This window comes from Pyricularia oryzae, chromosome 4 (assembly GCF_000002495.2).
Source record: "Pyricularia oryzae 70-15 chromosome 4, whole genome shotgun sequence".
Classification (NCBI taxonomy): Eukaryota; Fungi; Ascomycota; class Sordariomycetes; order Magnaporthales; family Pyriculariaceae; genus Pyricularia; species Pyricularia oryzae.
This window is the reverse complement of record NC_017851.1, coordinates 3,671,676-3,688,668: the sequence shown is the minus strand read 5'-3', so window position 1 is coordinate 3,688,668 and position 16,993 is coordinate 3,671,676. Positions and strand designations below refer to the sequence as shown.

The window sequence follows — 16,993 nt, the reverse complement described above, 5'->3', positions numbered from 1 at the left end:
TACACGGCGATGTTGCATAAACCGCATATTACTTCCGGCTAATTTATGTTGCACCAAGAAGGCGTATATGCATGCACAGCACAATGTGATGGATGCACAACCATGGACCGAAGGTTGGAAAGCTACGGATATATGTACCGTATGCCATCCATACTCGGACACCTGTCAAACGATCCCGAACACTGTACAACATGGACCAGGCAGCTTCATATTCCCAATCCGGTGCTTTACTTACAACAATTACATGACCGATGACAGCTGTCTACTGTAATGGCGAGACCTCGTTTTAATTTGCCGTACGAACTCAGCTCTATTCCGTCCTCTTGGTTCAACCTGCACCATCCAAACCATGGCTAACATGCTTTTGGGACTGGACGGGATAGGTAAAATTCGCATTCAGCGGCCTGTGGTACGTACCAGACCAAGATTGGATGGCAAGATGGATGCATCGGCCTACCTTACCCAAGGACGATGCGTTTGCCCCGCAAGCCTACCCAAAGGTCGGAGCCTATTGGGTTACCCAAATGACCGTCCTTACAACGATGCCGTGTTCAGCTGTACTTGGAGGGCTCGAGCCGGCAGAGGATGTGTCGTCACAGCTTGGGAAATGGCCGCAATGCACCGAGCCGCCCCCGTCACACTCAACGCACGCGAGCGGAGGAGTGCGGACGGACAAGAGTGACAAAGGACAAGTCCAGACTGTTCGATGCCGCCCGCTTCTCCGGGGACCTCATTCGCCAATGGCATCTCTACCAAGTGGCTACCTCAGCGGTTTGTCAAGTCACTATCGGCGATGATACTCATCCTTGCGGTCTCGGATCAGGCCACTCGAGACGAGCGCATCTATAAGTGTCGGTATTATAGATAGGTATGTATCACTCAGGTTTTACGGTTTGTCTGCACATCGAGTTGGAGTAGGGGCATGGAGAAAAATCTTCCCTGTCAGTGAGAGTTGATCAAGTCTTTTTTGTCCCAACATTCTCTTCATTGCCGTGATCGATCCAACAATAATAAGTTTGTACCACTTTGATGCGGTATTACAGTTTTTTCCAAGAAAGGAAACTTTAGTAGGACAGGTTAGCCTGTTTCCACTGCTTTTATTGTTCCCCTAGGCTTGCCCAGCCCCGTCGCCTTTGTATTATCTAGACTGACTGCAAGCGAGCGTTTCGCGCGAAGACGCGAACTGTTGGCGAAGCAAAGTAGACGTTTGGGAAAGTTGCGCATTAAAAAAAAAAAAAAAAAAATTGCAGATCACGAAGATGCAGTGTCGTCAACTGCATAGGACCCATTTTGAGTCATGGAATTGAGTCGTTGACTTTTTCTTCTTTCTCTCTTTAAGTTTTGACTTTGGTTTTGACTTTGATTTTTCTCCTGCAGTCCGATACAGTTTGGTTTAGTCCCGCCTCTCTGGTCCAAGCCCACACTGAATGCATCATACATGAACCCTTTTGCGTTGACGGCTGCGCTTCCGTGGTGGAGTATCTCCAAGTGGTTGACGCAGTACCGGAACTTGCGGTGTGAACGACGACGAGGTCCGGCATTCTTCAATCGAAGCTGCAACCACAAACCTACTACTGTAGAAAGCTAGGGTTAATCCTGTGACAAACAACTTGAACCGGACTAGACCAGGGGCGCGGGGGACCGGATGTCTGTTCAGCCTCCATACCGGTAGACGGTTTTCACTTTCTGTTGCATGCAGCCTAGAACTTTTTTTTTTTTATTTTTTTTTATTTTTGCTTTTCCGGCCCTTTCTTTCATCGACCCGCATTCTCACGTTTAGTTCGAGGAAAAGAAAAAACGCGCCTCTTGAAAACATACCTCTTTGGGAAATGTCGCGAGACCTTCCTCCCAAAGTCTACAGTATAGGGTACAAATGATCTACGGTCCTTGTCTTTTTCTTTGGATCGTGATGATCGCCCAATCCCAGACTGCTGATCATTGATCACATTACAAAAACGGTTCCCTAGTTGCAATTGCAACGCAATATATACGTACACACCAACAGATCAGGACCCCTCCTCGACCTGCAGAGCCAGGACACAGCGATGTTGCCTTGGCTTGCTCATCGAGGTTGTGCTCGGCACCAACCTACCTATAGCTGACACAGGACTAAGTTCACCACATATACGGTAAGTATATCGCAAGTGGCATTACATATACTGTTCGGAGTTCAGTCCAAAACCAAATAGAACACCGCATGAATTGTCATGGGCAGATGGAGCCTGTGTTTTTTTTTTTTTTTTTTTTTTTTTGGTGCCGCATTCGCTTTGAGAAATCCGTGTTGCGTACCAATATCAGCGACTCTGTGGTTCCCAGAGAGAGAGAGAGAGAGAGAGAGAGAGAGAGAGAGAGAGAGAGAGAGAGAGAGAGAGAGAAAAAGAAAAAAAGACCCACGGCGTAGCTTGCTCCGCAAAAAATCACGACAACAAATAGTGGGTGAGATATAGGTTAGAGCTGACGGCATCTGGCTGGCAGCCCACGCAGTCAATGCAACGATGGCACGAGTTTTACTGGTCCGTAGTTCAAGGCACGGTTGGCGGACAAACAGACCAACCACTGGGTTAGTTTTTTTGGTATGATTGCAGCCCGCTGCGGTAGAAGACGCCCGACATAGGTTGTGGGAAGATCCAATGCCGAGAGTTGCAGGATATAATCGCCCAATACCAGAGAGAAAAGGAGACCAGTGATAATGCTCAATACCAAGACAGGCAGCTGCAATTTGCGTTCAAGAACACACAAAAAGGGAAATTCGGCGGCCTTCTAGTACTGGTACCGGTACGAAGTAGCTTCCTGTCCCAGAGAGCCCCCCTTGCCCGCTCGGACACTAGCGGTGCATCGGCAGCAAAAGCATATTCAGCTGCCACATGCCGGCAACAAGGGGGCATGTGAAAGAAAACGGGGACTGCCGCGTGAATACTGGTCCGATACCGATTTTTTTTTCCCCTTCTTCTCTGGCCCCCCACTGGTTCTAGTTCGAGCCTAGTAAACAATAACAAAACCCACGGACGTTGAGGCTGTACTGGCTGAAATACCCCCCCAAGTGCCGGGAGATAGGCAATAATGATCGAAAGAAGGAAAGAAAAAAAAGTAGATAAACAAAACATTGCGCTCGGACACTCTCTACTACGGATTGGTCAAAGGGAAAAATTCTTTCGATGCGGGACTGCAATCCAAAAGAATGTTCCGTGTCCGATTGAGTTGCCAATGACAGATCCTACCTACCCTACCTATATGTACAATATTGTACGACCTATGTACCTATTCTAGAACAGCTGAGGTCATGTAATCAAAATCAAACCACCAAGACGCTTTTCTAATCTTACAGCAACACTTGCACTCGGTAGATTTGTGCAGTTGTCTTTTGTTCCGTGGAACAATTTTACGCTCTTTTTTTTCTCTCTTTTTTTTCTCTTTTCTTTTTCTTTTGCTTCTGGTCTCTTTTCTTCCCAAGAGCCAGGGCCGGACCCCTCGTCAAAACACGTTATTTTACCCCGCAGGTCTTGATCAATGCATTGAAAGCCCAGACCCTCAAAACTGGAAAGGACTCGGAATTTTTGTTTTTATTTATTTATTTTGCAACAACAGTCGCGAAGTTGGGTTCTCGCCAAATTTGTGTGTAATACTTTATTTGCCTTGCTTTCTTCTCTGTCTTTTTTTTTCGCACAATTCCCACAAGAGGAGCACCTTGTTGTCTGTAAGTTGTAACTAATTTCGGCGCAAAGTGGCAAGTCCCGGCCCGGGCCCCATGTTCATATCACCGAATCAAAAACTTGGTTGCCTGGTTGTTTTGTTACATAGTACCTAGAATCTTGGAAAGACAAAGTACGCCAAAAAAATAAAAAAAAAATGAGGAGCCGGGGGAGAAAGGGTAGAACAAACAATCATCCAAGCTTGCATTGGGTCCCAGAATTAATTCCAGGTACAGAATGCAATTACAGAGTACCAAGTATATGGCATGTCATCCCCTCGAATAGCACCTGACAAAAGTTAGTTGGGTATGGTATCCTTGATACTGTAGACAAAATCCAACTTCATTTTACCTGGTAGTTGCAAAATGAAGGGTCCGGGGACATACAGCTGGCGTTGGCAAACCATATCCGACGGCAATCGTTTCTACGTTTTGGTCGTAATTTACCTTGAACCCCCCGGGATGCCGCTCCCAGTATCGTGCTATTCTGGCAGGTATTCTGGGAGAGGGGAGGGGTGCGGTACCTTTGTCCCGAAGCAAGGTGGCAGATGATGTCGATGTTGGAGTTTCAGGTTCATGCAAGCGAAAAACCTTGCCATTTCGGGCCCTATAATGCGGATAATATTTTGCCATGGGCAACAACAGGCTGGGAAAGGGTAGCGGAGAGGAGAGAAGGGTGGGCTATAGTTTTGTTTACTTTTTGTTTACTTTTTTTTTTAAAGGCATGAAAGGATGTTCGATGGGTGTTATGCCGATTATAGGCTTTTTGGCTATATTGCAGAGATCATTGGTCACAAGGATACCCGGTGGACTTTCATCTGATCTTTTTTGACGCCGTTCGCACTCCAGGTAGATTGAAATGACGTTTGACGGGACGCGGAAAAAGAGGCAGATGCCAAAGGAATGGAGCTATGGAGATATGGAGATTCGGGAGTGTGCTCGTTGGACCACTATAGCGTCTGAAAGGTGCGTCAAACAAGACAACAAAGTGTCGCCGATGGTGTTTAAGGATTGCGGGCGCGGAGACACCCCCCGACCTCGCTCGGGGTTCCTCCATTCCGATTGCCGTCTCCGGATTCTACGATTTGAGGATATCCCCTGGACTACTTTGATGAGCATGCCGTTCCCAATTACCTGCAATACCTCGTAAGTAGATCATGATTGGCACGTGTTAATCAGCACAAGGATATCATACATCGGGATTTGGCATCGGGAATCCGGATCTCTTCTGGGACTAGGTGTCCAGGTCGACTGTCATACATGGTGGTGTTGCATCCTGCAAGTGGCAGGACAGTATCCGGGTAACTGGTTGTATATGCAGATCCGACACTCGGTTGGCCGGTAGATCGAGTATCTGCTAGGTAGTGTGCAGAGATAGCAAGGCAGAATGGCTTGTGCCTAGTGGTATTTGGCCAATATAGCGTGCGCGATAGGGGCAGAAGTAGACTTATGGACTACAATTAGTCGCTGCTAGGGCCATGCTCATGAGCTATCAATATTTGCGAGATGTTTAAATAAGACATCCTGTGTATCTTGAATGTTGATATCAAGTGTACTCGCAACAAGGTAAACCGTAAACCAGTCGAGATAATCAGGGAATGATATCCCTCGCCGAGATTATTCTCTCACACGGCGGGAGTTTGTGACGTAGAGCATGTGGCTATATGTGTCTTGACCAGGACCTCATGTGGCGACGGCTCTCTTCTCTCGCGTCCTCTGCTGGCATCCAGCCCGCTCTCCAAGTCATCCGACCACACTCTAGTCTCGACCATCGAGCTCGAAGGACTAGGCTCCCAGCCTCCCGGGGCTTCCAAACGTTCCGTCTCCCGCGACCTATTTGAAGACGGTGAAACGCGACGGGCGGCAGAGCCGCCTAGTGGCGCTGTATCGTCATCCGAAGCCCGAGGCTTGGACCGGCTGGACCAGCGGCCGATGCGGGGGATAGGGACTGGCATCTTTTTGAGCGAGAACGTATCGCGCCCCTGACTGCTTTCTTCATCGCCGATGCCGTTGCCACTACCGTCGCTGCCATGATACGGCCGAAGTTGAGCGGGTTGCGCGTGGGCGATCGCGACAGTATCGATGTTGGGAAGTTGGATCTCCTCAAAGTGGTCCGAGCCGGAAGGGGAGTGTGGCCCATCCCTGAATGGATAACGAGGTTAGCTTTTCGCCAAGATTGCGGGATTCTTGTAGCCGAGTGATCATATCCAGCCACGAGTGGAGTGACTTACCTTGCTACAGAGGCCTTGCGGTCCGTTGCTGACACAATAGAACCAGTGCCCCAGGACTGGAGCGTGTTGGTGTTTTGTGTGCCGCGTGGACGGTCAGGGTCGTACTCCTCTTTGAGCCTTGGGAAGATCTTGCCGAGGCCCAGCGCCAGGCAGTATCCTCTCCATGTGTTCACGGCGTCCTTTGTCGTCCCGAAGAAGACGAAGATGGGGATGGCTGAGAGTATGGCGATGTAGCAGACTCGCATGGATATCCAGCTCGCCTCCCAGCTCGGGACGCGCATGATGCCGTTCAAAGTAGGCTGGCTCTGGAAATCTTCCCAGCTATAAAGCCGAAACCAACCCTGGGTGTTCATGAGGTTGATGACGAGAAAGGCAATTTGTATGGGGAGGTACGGCGCTACTATCGAGACAGTCATGAGGTAGAGCTTGCGCCTGGCCCGGTTGCTCCTGGCTGCCGCACCACTGTTGTTTTGTTGTATGACCGAGCTTCCTGTTGAGAGCTTGCGGAACTGAAAGTGGGTGATGACTGTCAAACAAGAGTGGAATGAAGAAGCTGTCAGCAGTGGTCGAGGAAAGGATAGGAAGGAAACAAGGCCACGCAGTCAGCCCGCCAGGAAATACCTACTGGCATAGATGCTAGCACCGATGACATAGACTGGGATCGGTAGAAGGAAAAAGAAGAATGTGAGCAGGTTCCCCTCAAAGCCACCATCGCACCCTTGCAGCGTTGTTATGCTGTAGCGGTATGCGTGAACTGGGTAGCTCAGTGCAACCTGGATGATGGGCACCGGAAATATGATGAGGGCCTGGATCAAGTTCCTCCGCCTCTTCTCAGCGCGAGATAGGCCCGTAGCCCGTCTGAGGCTGACCTGGGCCGAGACATGCTGGATCACAGCAAAGATGCTGGTGGCATACATGGTGCTGAGCGGTATGTTGATGTAGGCCTGCACATCACACCATCCTTGGCCTCTGTAGCCGTCTAGTGCTGCATCGTCACGCCAGATGAGGGCCTGAATGATGGTGATAAAATTCGTAATGATGATATTTGCGGCGAGAAGGGCCGCGGCAAACTCGCCGCTCCTCCATAGCAGGCGAAAGGGCACCCACGTTGCGATGATAGCCACGGTGGCTAGTGATACCCGCAGTACCAAGTCGACAACTAGACCAGGGCTGGCTAGTTCTGCCGCCAGGAGCCCATATTGAATGTCAGGATCGGTAGACATGATGACGGTTCAAGTCCGAGATTTTGAACTAGAACTAGAAGAGCTTTCTCCCAGAAAGAAGAAGGTAGGATTAGAGAACAAGGCAGGTTCCCAGTAAGACCAAAGAGCTCGAGAGCTCGCAACAAGAGGGATAGGAGTAAGGGGAGAGCCGACGTCGACGTGGATAACAACCAAGACGTCTGTCCGAGTGGGCAGTGATGCTCAGACTTGAGCGATATTGACAATGACAAAGACAACAAAAGGGAACTGGTATCTCGATCTTGAAGAGCAGCCCAAGCCTCAAGTATACCAAGAGGTAATGGGACTATAGCCCAGCGTCCTTGGAGGAAGGACGAAACCAGTTGTCCATTGTGGCCATATTCTGAATAGAATACCTGGCTGAGACAGTTTATTCAGCAAGTCACAATTGAGAAAGACACAATAGTGAGATTGATGGGGGGCAGAAATAGATGAAAAACTAGACCCCATGGCTGAAAAGAGATATACTTAGTTGCATTTCGCCGGGGGTGCAAACAAACAAGTGAGCGTGTGCGGGCTTGGCCAGATTGGGCGCAGCTCAAGTCTATTCAGGGGCTCTATTCAGACCCGAATAGGGAATTTATGCTCCCGGGAGTCAACACAACTCTCCACCTGTTTCCGACTGCCGTCCGGAATAGTTGCCTTTTTTCTTGTTCTTTTTTTTTTAAAAAAAAAAAAAAGAAATGCCGACGGAGATCCGAACTGCAGGGTCGTTTCCCGATCTTGACTGATCGCAAAAAGCTCATTAAACAACGCCAGACTTGGGTGTATTCGGATGTAGCTCCGGTCAAGCCCAAAACCTGAATCTGGAAGGAGACGCTCAGGACTTGGACAACCCTTTTTTTTTTTTCCTTCTTCGAATACGGTTCCGAGAGCGTCGACAACTTTCTGTCCCTTGCTTCCATAGCCACGGTGAGGCAAATCCCCATGTGCAGTTTTCATTGTACTTATCAGTACGTCAATGGGCAATGGCAAAATGGCTATTCACTTTTGAATGGGGGCTGTAAATGACCGAAAAAGGGAAGGGTTTGTGAATAAGACCAGTTCTTTTGTCGCTATTGACGGAAGGTCACGTGGGAGACGAAGCGATGGAGACGATGTACGATCAAATATTTTGCGCGTAGCTCTAAGGCGCTAAGATTTAGCTGGGATCCAGTGTGTATTCTGAAAAATTTACATAATTGGTTGCGATTGAGTTGATATGTACATTGTAAATGAAGATGAAGAAGAAAAAAAAAGGACAAAACAAAACGTTGGCAGATGTTGGTGACGTCCATTCCATTCATTCAAACCCTTGAGCTGAGATCTGGATACATCAAGCTTCGCAGAGGCCCGTGCACGATTTACGAATGCACCACACCTAATGCAGTTGAGAGTGCTCCCTTTCCAAACGCGATTGGTGAAGAAACCAACGCGACGCACCACTGAGCTCCTTCCTCCCTTCCCACCACACCATTTCACCGAGACACCGAGACAGCTTGTCGACGTAAAAGATAAATCAACCTACATCCAGACAAAGAATATAATCGATAGGAAATCAACAAGAAAAAGAGAAAAAAAAGAAAAGAAAAACACAATGTCTGCATTCCTTGCCCGCCGCAACTTCTCCGCTGCACTCGGGGCGCGAGCCTTCAGCTCGACGACCGCTCGTCCCTTGGCTAAGATCACCATCATCGGCAACCTGGCCGACACGCCCGAGCTGCAAGCTACAAGCACCGGTCGGGAAGTTGTCAGGTACGCCGTCGCCAGCAACACCGGTCCCAGGGACAACCGCACCACCAGCTGGTTCAACGTCACCAGCTTCCAGCCCGAGGGCCCCGCTCGCGACTATCTGCAGAGCCTGCCCAAGGGGTGAGTTTTTATCTTGTTTCTTTTTTTATGTGCTATGTGCTTTTTTTTTGTTTACCTCTTTTTCGATCAGAAACTAACTTTGCGCGCGTTCTTATAGCACTACTATCTACCTCGAGGGCGATGCATCCATGAAAACATACACTGACGCCGAAGGCAAGACCAAGAGGTCGTTGAGCATTGTTCAGCGTATGTCATATCCAGACAGACGGCCTATCCACACCCATGGCCTGTTGACCACTATATCTCCCGATGACCATGCTAACCGGTTGTTTTGATAGGCACCATTGAGGTCCTCAAGCGCCCCACTGAGCCTTCCTCGTAAAATATTGACGAGAGGAGCTATGAAAACAAGCCATGAGATTCAACCTTGGGATCAGTATTAATCGCCACTCTAGACGAGACCGTTTTATTTATCTTGGAGCAAACTGTATGTTTTAAAGGAGGAGGCGGTCTTTGATGTATGATAACATTTACTTTTGTGGTCGTTTGTACAAGGGGAGGCTTAGCAAGCTACTTGTACTAGATGCCATGTTTATACCCCACCACTTTATATTTTATTTTTTTTCACTATACATCTATCTGTTCATATTTTGAAAAGCATGTTCAGACCAGGGCGACCGAGTCCATGCAACCAAACCCTGCAGCAACACCGCCCTCTTCGCTCTGGTCCCCCTTGGTTCGGAGGAGATAACCCTCCTGTTCGTTGCGAAGCATCGCGCCAGTGGCGTTGTTCCACAGGCAGGTGCCAAAGACGCCCAGCTCGCAAATCACACCGCCCTGCTCTATCTCGCCGTTGCGCAGGATCACGTTGCCGACGGGCGGGGGAGTGATGAGCTCCATCAGGATGTACGAATTCCAGTGCGACTTGTCGGGGAGGGAGGCCAGGAACGCCGGTATGGCGGCCTTGTAGTGATTGTTGCCACCGCCCTCCCGCTGCGGCTTGAGGACGTGCTTGATGCACAGCTCCGGGTCGAGGGCGAGGCGGCGGCCCTCGAGCCCGGCCTCAGACTCGTCCATGGGGTAGATGTTGGCAAAGGTGCCCCACAGGCTCTCCCAGGCCGGCGTCTTCTCGGGCACGAAACGGCCCAGCTTGAACGGCGAGGGGGACGACGGCGGCGTGGCGAGCACCTGCTGCACCTTTTTCATGCCGGCCAGCTGCGTCAGGACCGTAGGGCACTTGATGGCGTTGGAGCGCTCGAGCTGGAGCCGCCCCTGCCAGGCCTCTTCGTCCGGGTAGTCGCCAGGCCCGTACCCGGAGCGCATGTACACGACGGCGACCTCGAACACCCTTGCTGGGTTGCTCGGCAGGCGGTACAGCAGCTGGCGTTTGGAGCCGTCCGCTATCGAGGTGTGCTTCAGGATCTGCGAAAAAGGCAGCCGGAACACGGGAATGACAGCGTCGCCGCTGTTGCTGCCCCGCTGGACCTCGTACTCGAGGTGTCGTTGGTCAAAGACGTTACGCTCTCCATCCTGAGTGAGGAAGATGACGCATCGGTCATGGCCGAGGTCCGAATCGCCATAGGCAGTAAAGGCGGCGCGGATGCCGGCTGCTAGCCCGCGAGTGCTGCGGTTATCGGGTAGGTTGAGGCTTCCGGCGGCCCGGGAGTCTTGGAGCAGCGGGTACTCGGTGAAGGCTAGGTGCCTGAAGGGCAGGATAAGTTGAATGTCACCTGGAAATGAGGAGGGAGCAGAAGTGCCTCTTGGAACACTACCGGACTTACTGATGCAGCAGGGACGTCTGTGCAGACAGTCCGCCAAAAGAGGATGCGATGGTGTTGAACTCAACCTGCCTGACCTGTGGCACAGCGTTGGGGTCTGTGAGGTCCTGGTGAACCATGTAATCGGACCTGAAAAGACCTAGGGAAAGTTGCTGCCCGAAAAAAAAAGAGAAAAGGGGGTTAGACGATTTTGATGCAACACACTGGTACTAGGAGCTTATAAAAAAGCCTAATTAGGTTAGTTGCCTTACTTGGCTATAGCCCTCCTCCTTGACTTTGCAGTGAGTTTCCCACAACTTGGCGATGAAATCGTCACCTCCAGCGACTCTAATGGATCAAGAGGTTAATAAGTGATGACTATTTTTAATACTTGTTCGTTCATGTCTTGCTTTTCTCGCAAATCCGAAGATGAGTAAATAAAACAAATACAGTCACGTTTCCAAATTCCAGACTCACTACTCACTCCTCTACCATCTGGCGAATAAAGTCTTCATCTTGGCTGATTTTGGCGTATAGCTCATTGTAAGGCTTTTGAGCATCATGGGCCTGCTCAAAACAGTTGGCGGGGAACGGACTAGGGAACAGGGTGACGGGGACGCTGGTGGCAAGGATTCCTGCCGGATCGGCATTGGCGGCGACCACGGAAGGCGGGGGCCGGACGGAAAGTCCTCGGGCTATGGTCCAGTCCTTTATTGTCTCTACCAGCCTGGCCGTCTCAGACTGGGTCAAGGCAGGGACGCCAGCGGCCTTGCGTTTTGTGGATGTGGCCATTGCTGGAGGGGAGGTCCTGGTGTTGGTTATGATGACCGATGATGTTATTAATCGCTTGAAATGTTTTTTTTTGGCTTGTTTGTTTCTTTGTTCTTTTGCTGGTTTCGGCTTTCAGATGGGTTCGTCCAATCCGGCCACTCCGTAGGTTATTGTGTAGTTATCTCTTGCTACTCAAACCCCGCCGGCTGATGTTCGGCCCCGGTCCGGTGTTGGTCTTGTGGGTAGGTGAGTGAGTACTACTAGGTACCTTGAAAGTTAAAAGAGCCTGCGCAACTACAAGGGAACGACAGGTAGTAGTAGATTGATCGATCAACTGATAAGTCTGATAATCTACAATCCAAACTTGTGTTTCTCACAATCTACGCACTTTGTATCAATTCTCCCGAAAGAGTCTTACAAATCCAGAGGATGGCTTGGATGGCTAGATTAGTCTAGTTCTAGTACCTATTAATATTGCGCTTTTTTTTTTTTTTTGAAAGCTACAGTGACATCGCGCCCATCAAGCCTTTCGCTCCATTTCTTTGCTTACCAATCCAAGCATCTTGCACGCTACCTAGGTACCTTTGATCCGTTGTACCGGTAACAAGCAGTTACTTACATACTTTGTGTACGGTGATTATCGGACCAAACGCAGCCCATCACTCGCAGAAAATGAGTATATTGAGATCAAACAAGGTTTGGAAATCGGGATGGTTGGGTGTGGTACAAACCCTGTTTCGCTCAATCCAGATTCCAGACCTTCTTCGCATAGGTAGGTTCCTAGCTTGGATGCTCCAAGTTCAAACGCATCTGGAGGTGACGGTAACAGGTGGGGCAAGCGAGTGGGCAGGCGGGCAAGGGCAAGGTCGCGCCTGAGGTCTTTTGGATCCAGGAGCCAGATTCTCGGCTTTTTATCCATTTCAACAGAGCCGAACCCCTCGATCCCCAGGTATGGAGACTTTTTGTGCCAAGAACAAGAACCCAGCATTTAGAAAAGCCCATCATGGGCAAGTCGTTGCATTCCGTCGTTACCTGGTAATAGTTGAGGATCCGATCCGATCCGATCTGATTTGCTCATTCTTATTTTCTACTACAAACAACTTGCAGGAGGGTATGGGGGACATTAGAGACAAAAGGCAAAAAAGAAAAGAGGTAACGAGTAAAACAATCAGAACAAAAGAAGAGGAGAGAAGGGAAGAAGGACAAAAAACAATCCTTCAAGGATCATGAGCGACACAATCGGCCAGTACCAACAACCATCAACGGCCTCCGCTGGAACCGGAGTCGGAACCGGAGTTGGAATTGGCAGCGCAAACACGAACAAGAACAAAGGTCCCCGAGCGTGTACAACATGTGCCCGCGCCAAATCACGCTGCATCCCCGGGCCCACTCCCGACATATGTGAAAGGTAAGTGAGGATTACTTGCATCTCTAATTGATTTGATCGCTCTCCACCATCTATCCATCCATCTGTATGCGGGGGGAGACCAGGCAGAGAGATCATCCATATACCTGCTCTACCCACATTACCTTTCTTGGTATCATTAGGAACGAGATCACCCCATTGTTGACATTTTCTTTCCCTGCGCGTCCACCTCAAAGGTGTCATCGCCTGAAGAAACCATGCGCCTCTCAGACCCCGGCTCCTCCTCGGAAGAGGAAGGAGACGAGGTCCAATAGGGTTGCCGACCTGGAGCGGCGACTGGAGGAGCTCAAGACAAGACTCCAGCCCGTCGTTGAAGCCCAACAGCAGCAGCAGCAACAGGGTCAACATCAAGAACAACAGCAGCAGCCGAATGGACGGCAACAGTCATCCCCGCCCCGCTCGGTTCAAAGTCCACAGAGTGACATGCGACGACCGTCAGCAGGTGGGCTCGTCGGCCAAATTGATATGGGCCACATCTTTCCCACTGTTTCCGATCCTCTCCAGACACCATCGTTCACGACATCATCGACCTTTGGACCAAGGCCAGGAGCTGAGCATCAGAGTGGTTCTGCTTCGACAGCGTCAGGGAATGATGACACTAATTCTGAGAATGGGGCCTACTCGGGGGTCCCGAGAGTTTCGAGCGAGCTTGACTGGCCGGATGGGCAACGGGCAGCCGCTCTGATTCAACAGTACCGCTCTCAACTCGCAGAACTTTTCCCCTTTGTCGTGATCCCAGCCGACCTCAGCTACAAGAAGAGGCCCTTTCTGTGGAAGGCAGTCATTATGGCTGCCTCGTTTACCGACGGTCTGGAGCAAAACGTATACGGATCTCGACTTCTCAGCGACATTTCTATCACGGCATTTATCCACCCCGAAAGGTCGCTTGATCTCCTTCAGGGCCTGCAACTCTTACTGTCGTGGTTCAACTTCAACATGAACAGCTTTCAGATAACGAACCTCATCTTTTTGGCCCGGTCAATATGCGTTTCTCTGGGCACTGGGGAGGGGCCTTCAATGTCGCCTCTGCAGACTCTGTCTGGTTTGACGAGCGACCCCCTTGCACCCGAGTCCTTGGAAAAAATGCGAGCGTTTGCAGGAACATACTACTTAGTCACGAGGTAGGTAATGTCTAAGCATACATCCTGATTTACCCCCTCGTCCTCAGGCAGACTATATCATTTCCTAACCTTGAAAACAGTGCATTCACCACCAATAAAAAGCCCGACGAACTGATGAACACCTCTTACCTCGACTTTTGCTGCCGAACTCTCGAGACGAGGATGGAGTATCCGACGGACGAAATCGTTGTTCATCTAGTCAAGGTCCAACAACTGGCACAGTCAATCTCCTTATCCCTGGCACTACGCAACGACAGCAACTTCTCAAGATCTATTGAATACCAATTGCCGCCGCTAGATGATGTCGTCAGAAACTTCCAGCAGCAGCTGCAAGTATTCGAGCAGATGCTGCCCGAATACGTCAAAACTCAGCAGCTCTTTATGGGCCACTTCCGCGTTGCCCAAATACTACTGTTCGAGGTTGGTCTCAACGAAAAGGCAGCCTCGGAGCTCGTGCAAGTCAGTCGCACGGAACTCCTCTGGTGCTGCCTTACCGCCTGTCGTGAGTTTATGGCATTGCGATTTGCACATCAAGACATGGAAGAAGTCCAGGTGGAGGGCGAACCACCATCAGACTGCAAACCGCGCATGACGAGTCTTGCGGCCGCCGACTTTGTCTATACCTTTATGATCATCATCAAACTCTTGATGCTTCAGGCTCCCGGCTGGGATCTGGACGCCGCACGATCCGAGATAGACTTGGACGGGATCATTGACAGGCAGATCAGGCAGATAGATGCCATCATCGCATTCCGTCGTCGCACTGGGAACGGCGTTCCGTTGACGTCTTCAGTGACACGCTACTGCCGCCAGCCCCAACAACCGCTAACGTCGAGCATCGAAGCATCGTCCGCTTCGATACCACCAAAGGAAGACCCCTTCGAGATGCTCCGATACCGGCTCAAAGAGTTGAGGGAAATACTGGCTCGCGAGGCCCCTGGGATATTCCCACAGAGGACTGTGAGCTCGACCTCTCCGGAAAACCTGGCTGTTCTGTTGGGTTTCGGGAACGACATGACCATGCCAGACACCATCATGACGGACATGAACATGGAGTCTTGGGCCTATCTGCTCACCGCCGACGATGGATGGGACGCCTCAAATATTATACCGTATTGGAACACGATGGACAATAGGGGGCTGAGATGATGGATGAAATGCAAAACTTTCGAATTAAGAAGGGGAATTGTATATGAGTAATTCTGTCTCTGGACGTGGCGGCTGTAATTCAATATTTATAGCACTTGTAATCTATGGATGTATGGCGTAATACGGCCAAGCGAACAGTTGCGACTTTATGTTTGAGGGAGAACCGTTTGTTTATTTACATATCTTTTTTTTTTTTTTTTTGTTTTTGTATTTGTTTTTGTATTTGTTTTTGTATTTGTTTTTATATTTGTATTTGTATTTGAGAGTAATGTCCTTAGACAGGTAAGCATGACAACAACTATTCACAGATGTCTTGTCTATATCTAGTCCGAGATATGAAGGCTCCCCAGTCGAGACAAGCTCTGAACCCCGCCAATTTATCAGTTGTTCACGCGCCTAATCCGTCCGCGCCTCGGGGGAGTGTAGTTGGAACGACCTGCCCAATCACTCAATCACGTACGTCACAGGGCCAAGGGGGGGGGCGTGTCAGGAACTCGCCACACGTGTGCATCTACCGTATCCATCGGTATCTAGTTCTAGAACTAGTTCTAGTAATTTACCTTTGTTTCTCCCACCCTTTCCAAACTCCATTCTAGTTCTAGAATCTAGATACATAGGTAATTACTTATTATTCCAAACAAACACCTAGAAACCCCATCTTGAGTCTCTATATACAATTTAGAGCACAAGCCTCCACATCACGCAATGGATACATCCTCATGTTGCACCTGCGCAAAGCTGCTATCCGCCTTACCCCACCACGCCAAAGAATCCACGTCCGAGAACTCCGAGAAGTCGCCGGCCCCGTTGCCGGAGCCTCGGCGGCTGGGCTGCTGCGGCCGCACCATATGCGGGATTTGCATACATGTACGTATTTTTTTTTTTTTTTTTCATTTGTTGTTTGCGAATCGACGGAGCGACCTTTTATTCAAATATCTGGCCTCTCGACCGTCGTGGAGATGCGTTGCGGCAACACAGAGAGATCTGCTCGCCCGCGAACACGTTCAACTACTAACTCCCATATAGAACAACAACCGATTTGCACACTACTGCCCATACTGCCAAATCTCCACGGGTCCCTCCAGCTTGCCCCCAACCGGGCTCAAAGACCCGCCGTCGTACGGCTTCGTAACAGCAGCAACATCCCGCCCGCCCATCGAGGCGCCGCCGCCGTACAGCACGACCGCCGAGCCGCCACAGTCTCCACTCGAAAAGGGAGAAAAGACGGCAGCGGAAACAACGACCACCAACGACGACTCTCCGATCCTCCACTTCCTCGACCACAAGCACGATAGCGTGTCTTCCCTGTCGCTGCGCTACAACGTCCCGGCCGCCGCTCTGCGCCGCGCCAACCGCCTCGGCAACGACCATCTCCTGCTGGGCCGGCGCGTGGTCCTCATCCCCATCGCCGCGGGAGGTGGTAATGGTGGTGCCACGACGACGACGAGCCTAAGTCCGCACCCGGTTGAGGGAGAGGATGAGGAGCGGCGCAAGGGTCGCATACGGAGGTGGATGGTTGCGTGCAAAGAGGCGGATTACGACGTCGCCGTGCTGTACCTGGAGCAGAACGATTACGACATCGACGCCGCCGTCGAGGCTTATTTCGCCGATGAGGCTTGGGAGAGGGCGCATCCGGTAGCCGGTCGCAGCAGTAAGAGGGGAAACGGTGGGTGGAACCGTCTCAACGCGCCGGCATCCGCCTCCTCTTCCTCCGCTATTCCTGCAAGGTCGTCATCCGCCTGGCCGCTGTCAAGTTTTGGCCTGGGCTCGTGGCGATGACAGGGGGCTCTATGTGGGCGACATGATCGTTTTTGGTTA

At 50.6% G+C, this 16,993-nt stretch overlaps 6 protein-coding genes across 6 annotated transcripts; 4 read left to right on the top strand and 2 right to left on the bottom strand.

Moving 5' to 3' along the window:
• Positions 1–184: 184 nt before the first annotated feature.
• On the top strand, positions 185–1,787 carry MGG_06451 (uncharacterized protein). The gene is made up of 2 exons (XM_003717067.1): positions 185–296; positions 384–1,787. The coding sequence occupies exon 2, from the start codon at positions 432–434 to the stop codon at positions 795–797; it is 366 nt and encodes a 121-aa protein (XP_003717115.1). The 5' UTR covers positions 185–296; positions 384–431; the 3' UTR covers positions 798–1,787.
• Positions 1,788–5,104: 3,317 nt separating this feature from the next.
• Positions 5,105–7,142, bottom strand: MGG_06452 (uncharacterized protein; the record flags this gene model as incomplete). Its single annotated transcript, XM_003717066.1, has 3 exons — positions 5,105–5,830; positions 5,920–6,445; positions 6,545–7,142. The coding sequence occupies 3 exons, from the start codon at positions 7,140–7,142 to the stop codon at positions 5,314–5,316; spliced, it is 1,641 nt and encodes a 546-aa protein (XP_003717114.1). The 3' UTR covers positions 5,105–5,313.
• Positions 7,143–8,522: 1,380 nt separating this feature from the next.
• On the top strand, positions 8,523–9,618 carry MGG_06453 (uncharacterized protein; the record flags this gene model as incomplete). Its single annotated transcript, XM_003717065.1, has 3 exons — positions 8,523–9,011; positions 9,109–9,197; positions 9,290–9,618. Coding segments are annotated over 3 exons (622 nt in total), but the record flags the coding sequence as incomplete, so codon positions are not given.
• On the bottom strand, positions 9,615–12,041 carry MGG_06454 (glutathione synthetase large subunit; the record flags this gene model as incomplete). Its single annotated transcript, XM_003717064.1, has 6 exons — positions 9,615–10,653; positions 10,733–10,881; positions 10,981–11,056; positions 11,193–11,554; positions 11,898–11,921; positions 12,030–12,041. 6 exons carry the CDS (start codon positions 12,039–12,041, stop codon positions 9,615–9,617), a joined length of 1,662 nt encoding a protein of 553 aa, XP_003717112.1.
• Positions 12,042–12,384: 343 nt separating this feature from the next.
• MGG_06455 (uncharacterized protein) lies at positions 12,385–15,314 on the top strand. Its single transcript, XM_003717063.1, has 3 exons — positions 12,385–12,887; positions 13,082–14,026; positions 14,107–15,314. Exons 1-3 carry the CDS (start codon positions 12,706–12,708, stop codon positions 15,173–15,175), a joined length of 2,196 nt encoding a protein of 731 aa, XP_003717111.1. The 5' UTR covers positions 12,385–12,705; the 3' UTR covers positions 15,176–15,314.
• Positions 15,315–15,745: 431 nt separating this feature from the next.
• On the top strand, positions 15,746–16,954 carry MGG_06456 (uncharacterized protein; the record flags this gene model as incomplete). Its single annotated transcript, XM_003717062.1, has 2 exons — positions 15,746–16,042; positions 16,202–16,954. The coding sequence occupies exons 1-2, from the start codon at positions 15,881–15,883 to the stop codon at positions 16,952–16,954; spliced, it is 915 nt and encodes a 304-aa protein (XP_003717110.1). The 5' UTR covers positions 15,746–15,880.
• Positions 16,955–16,993: the final 39 nt, after the last annotated feature.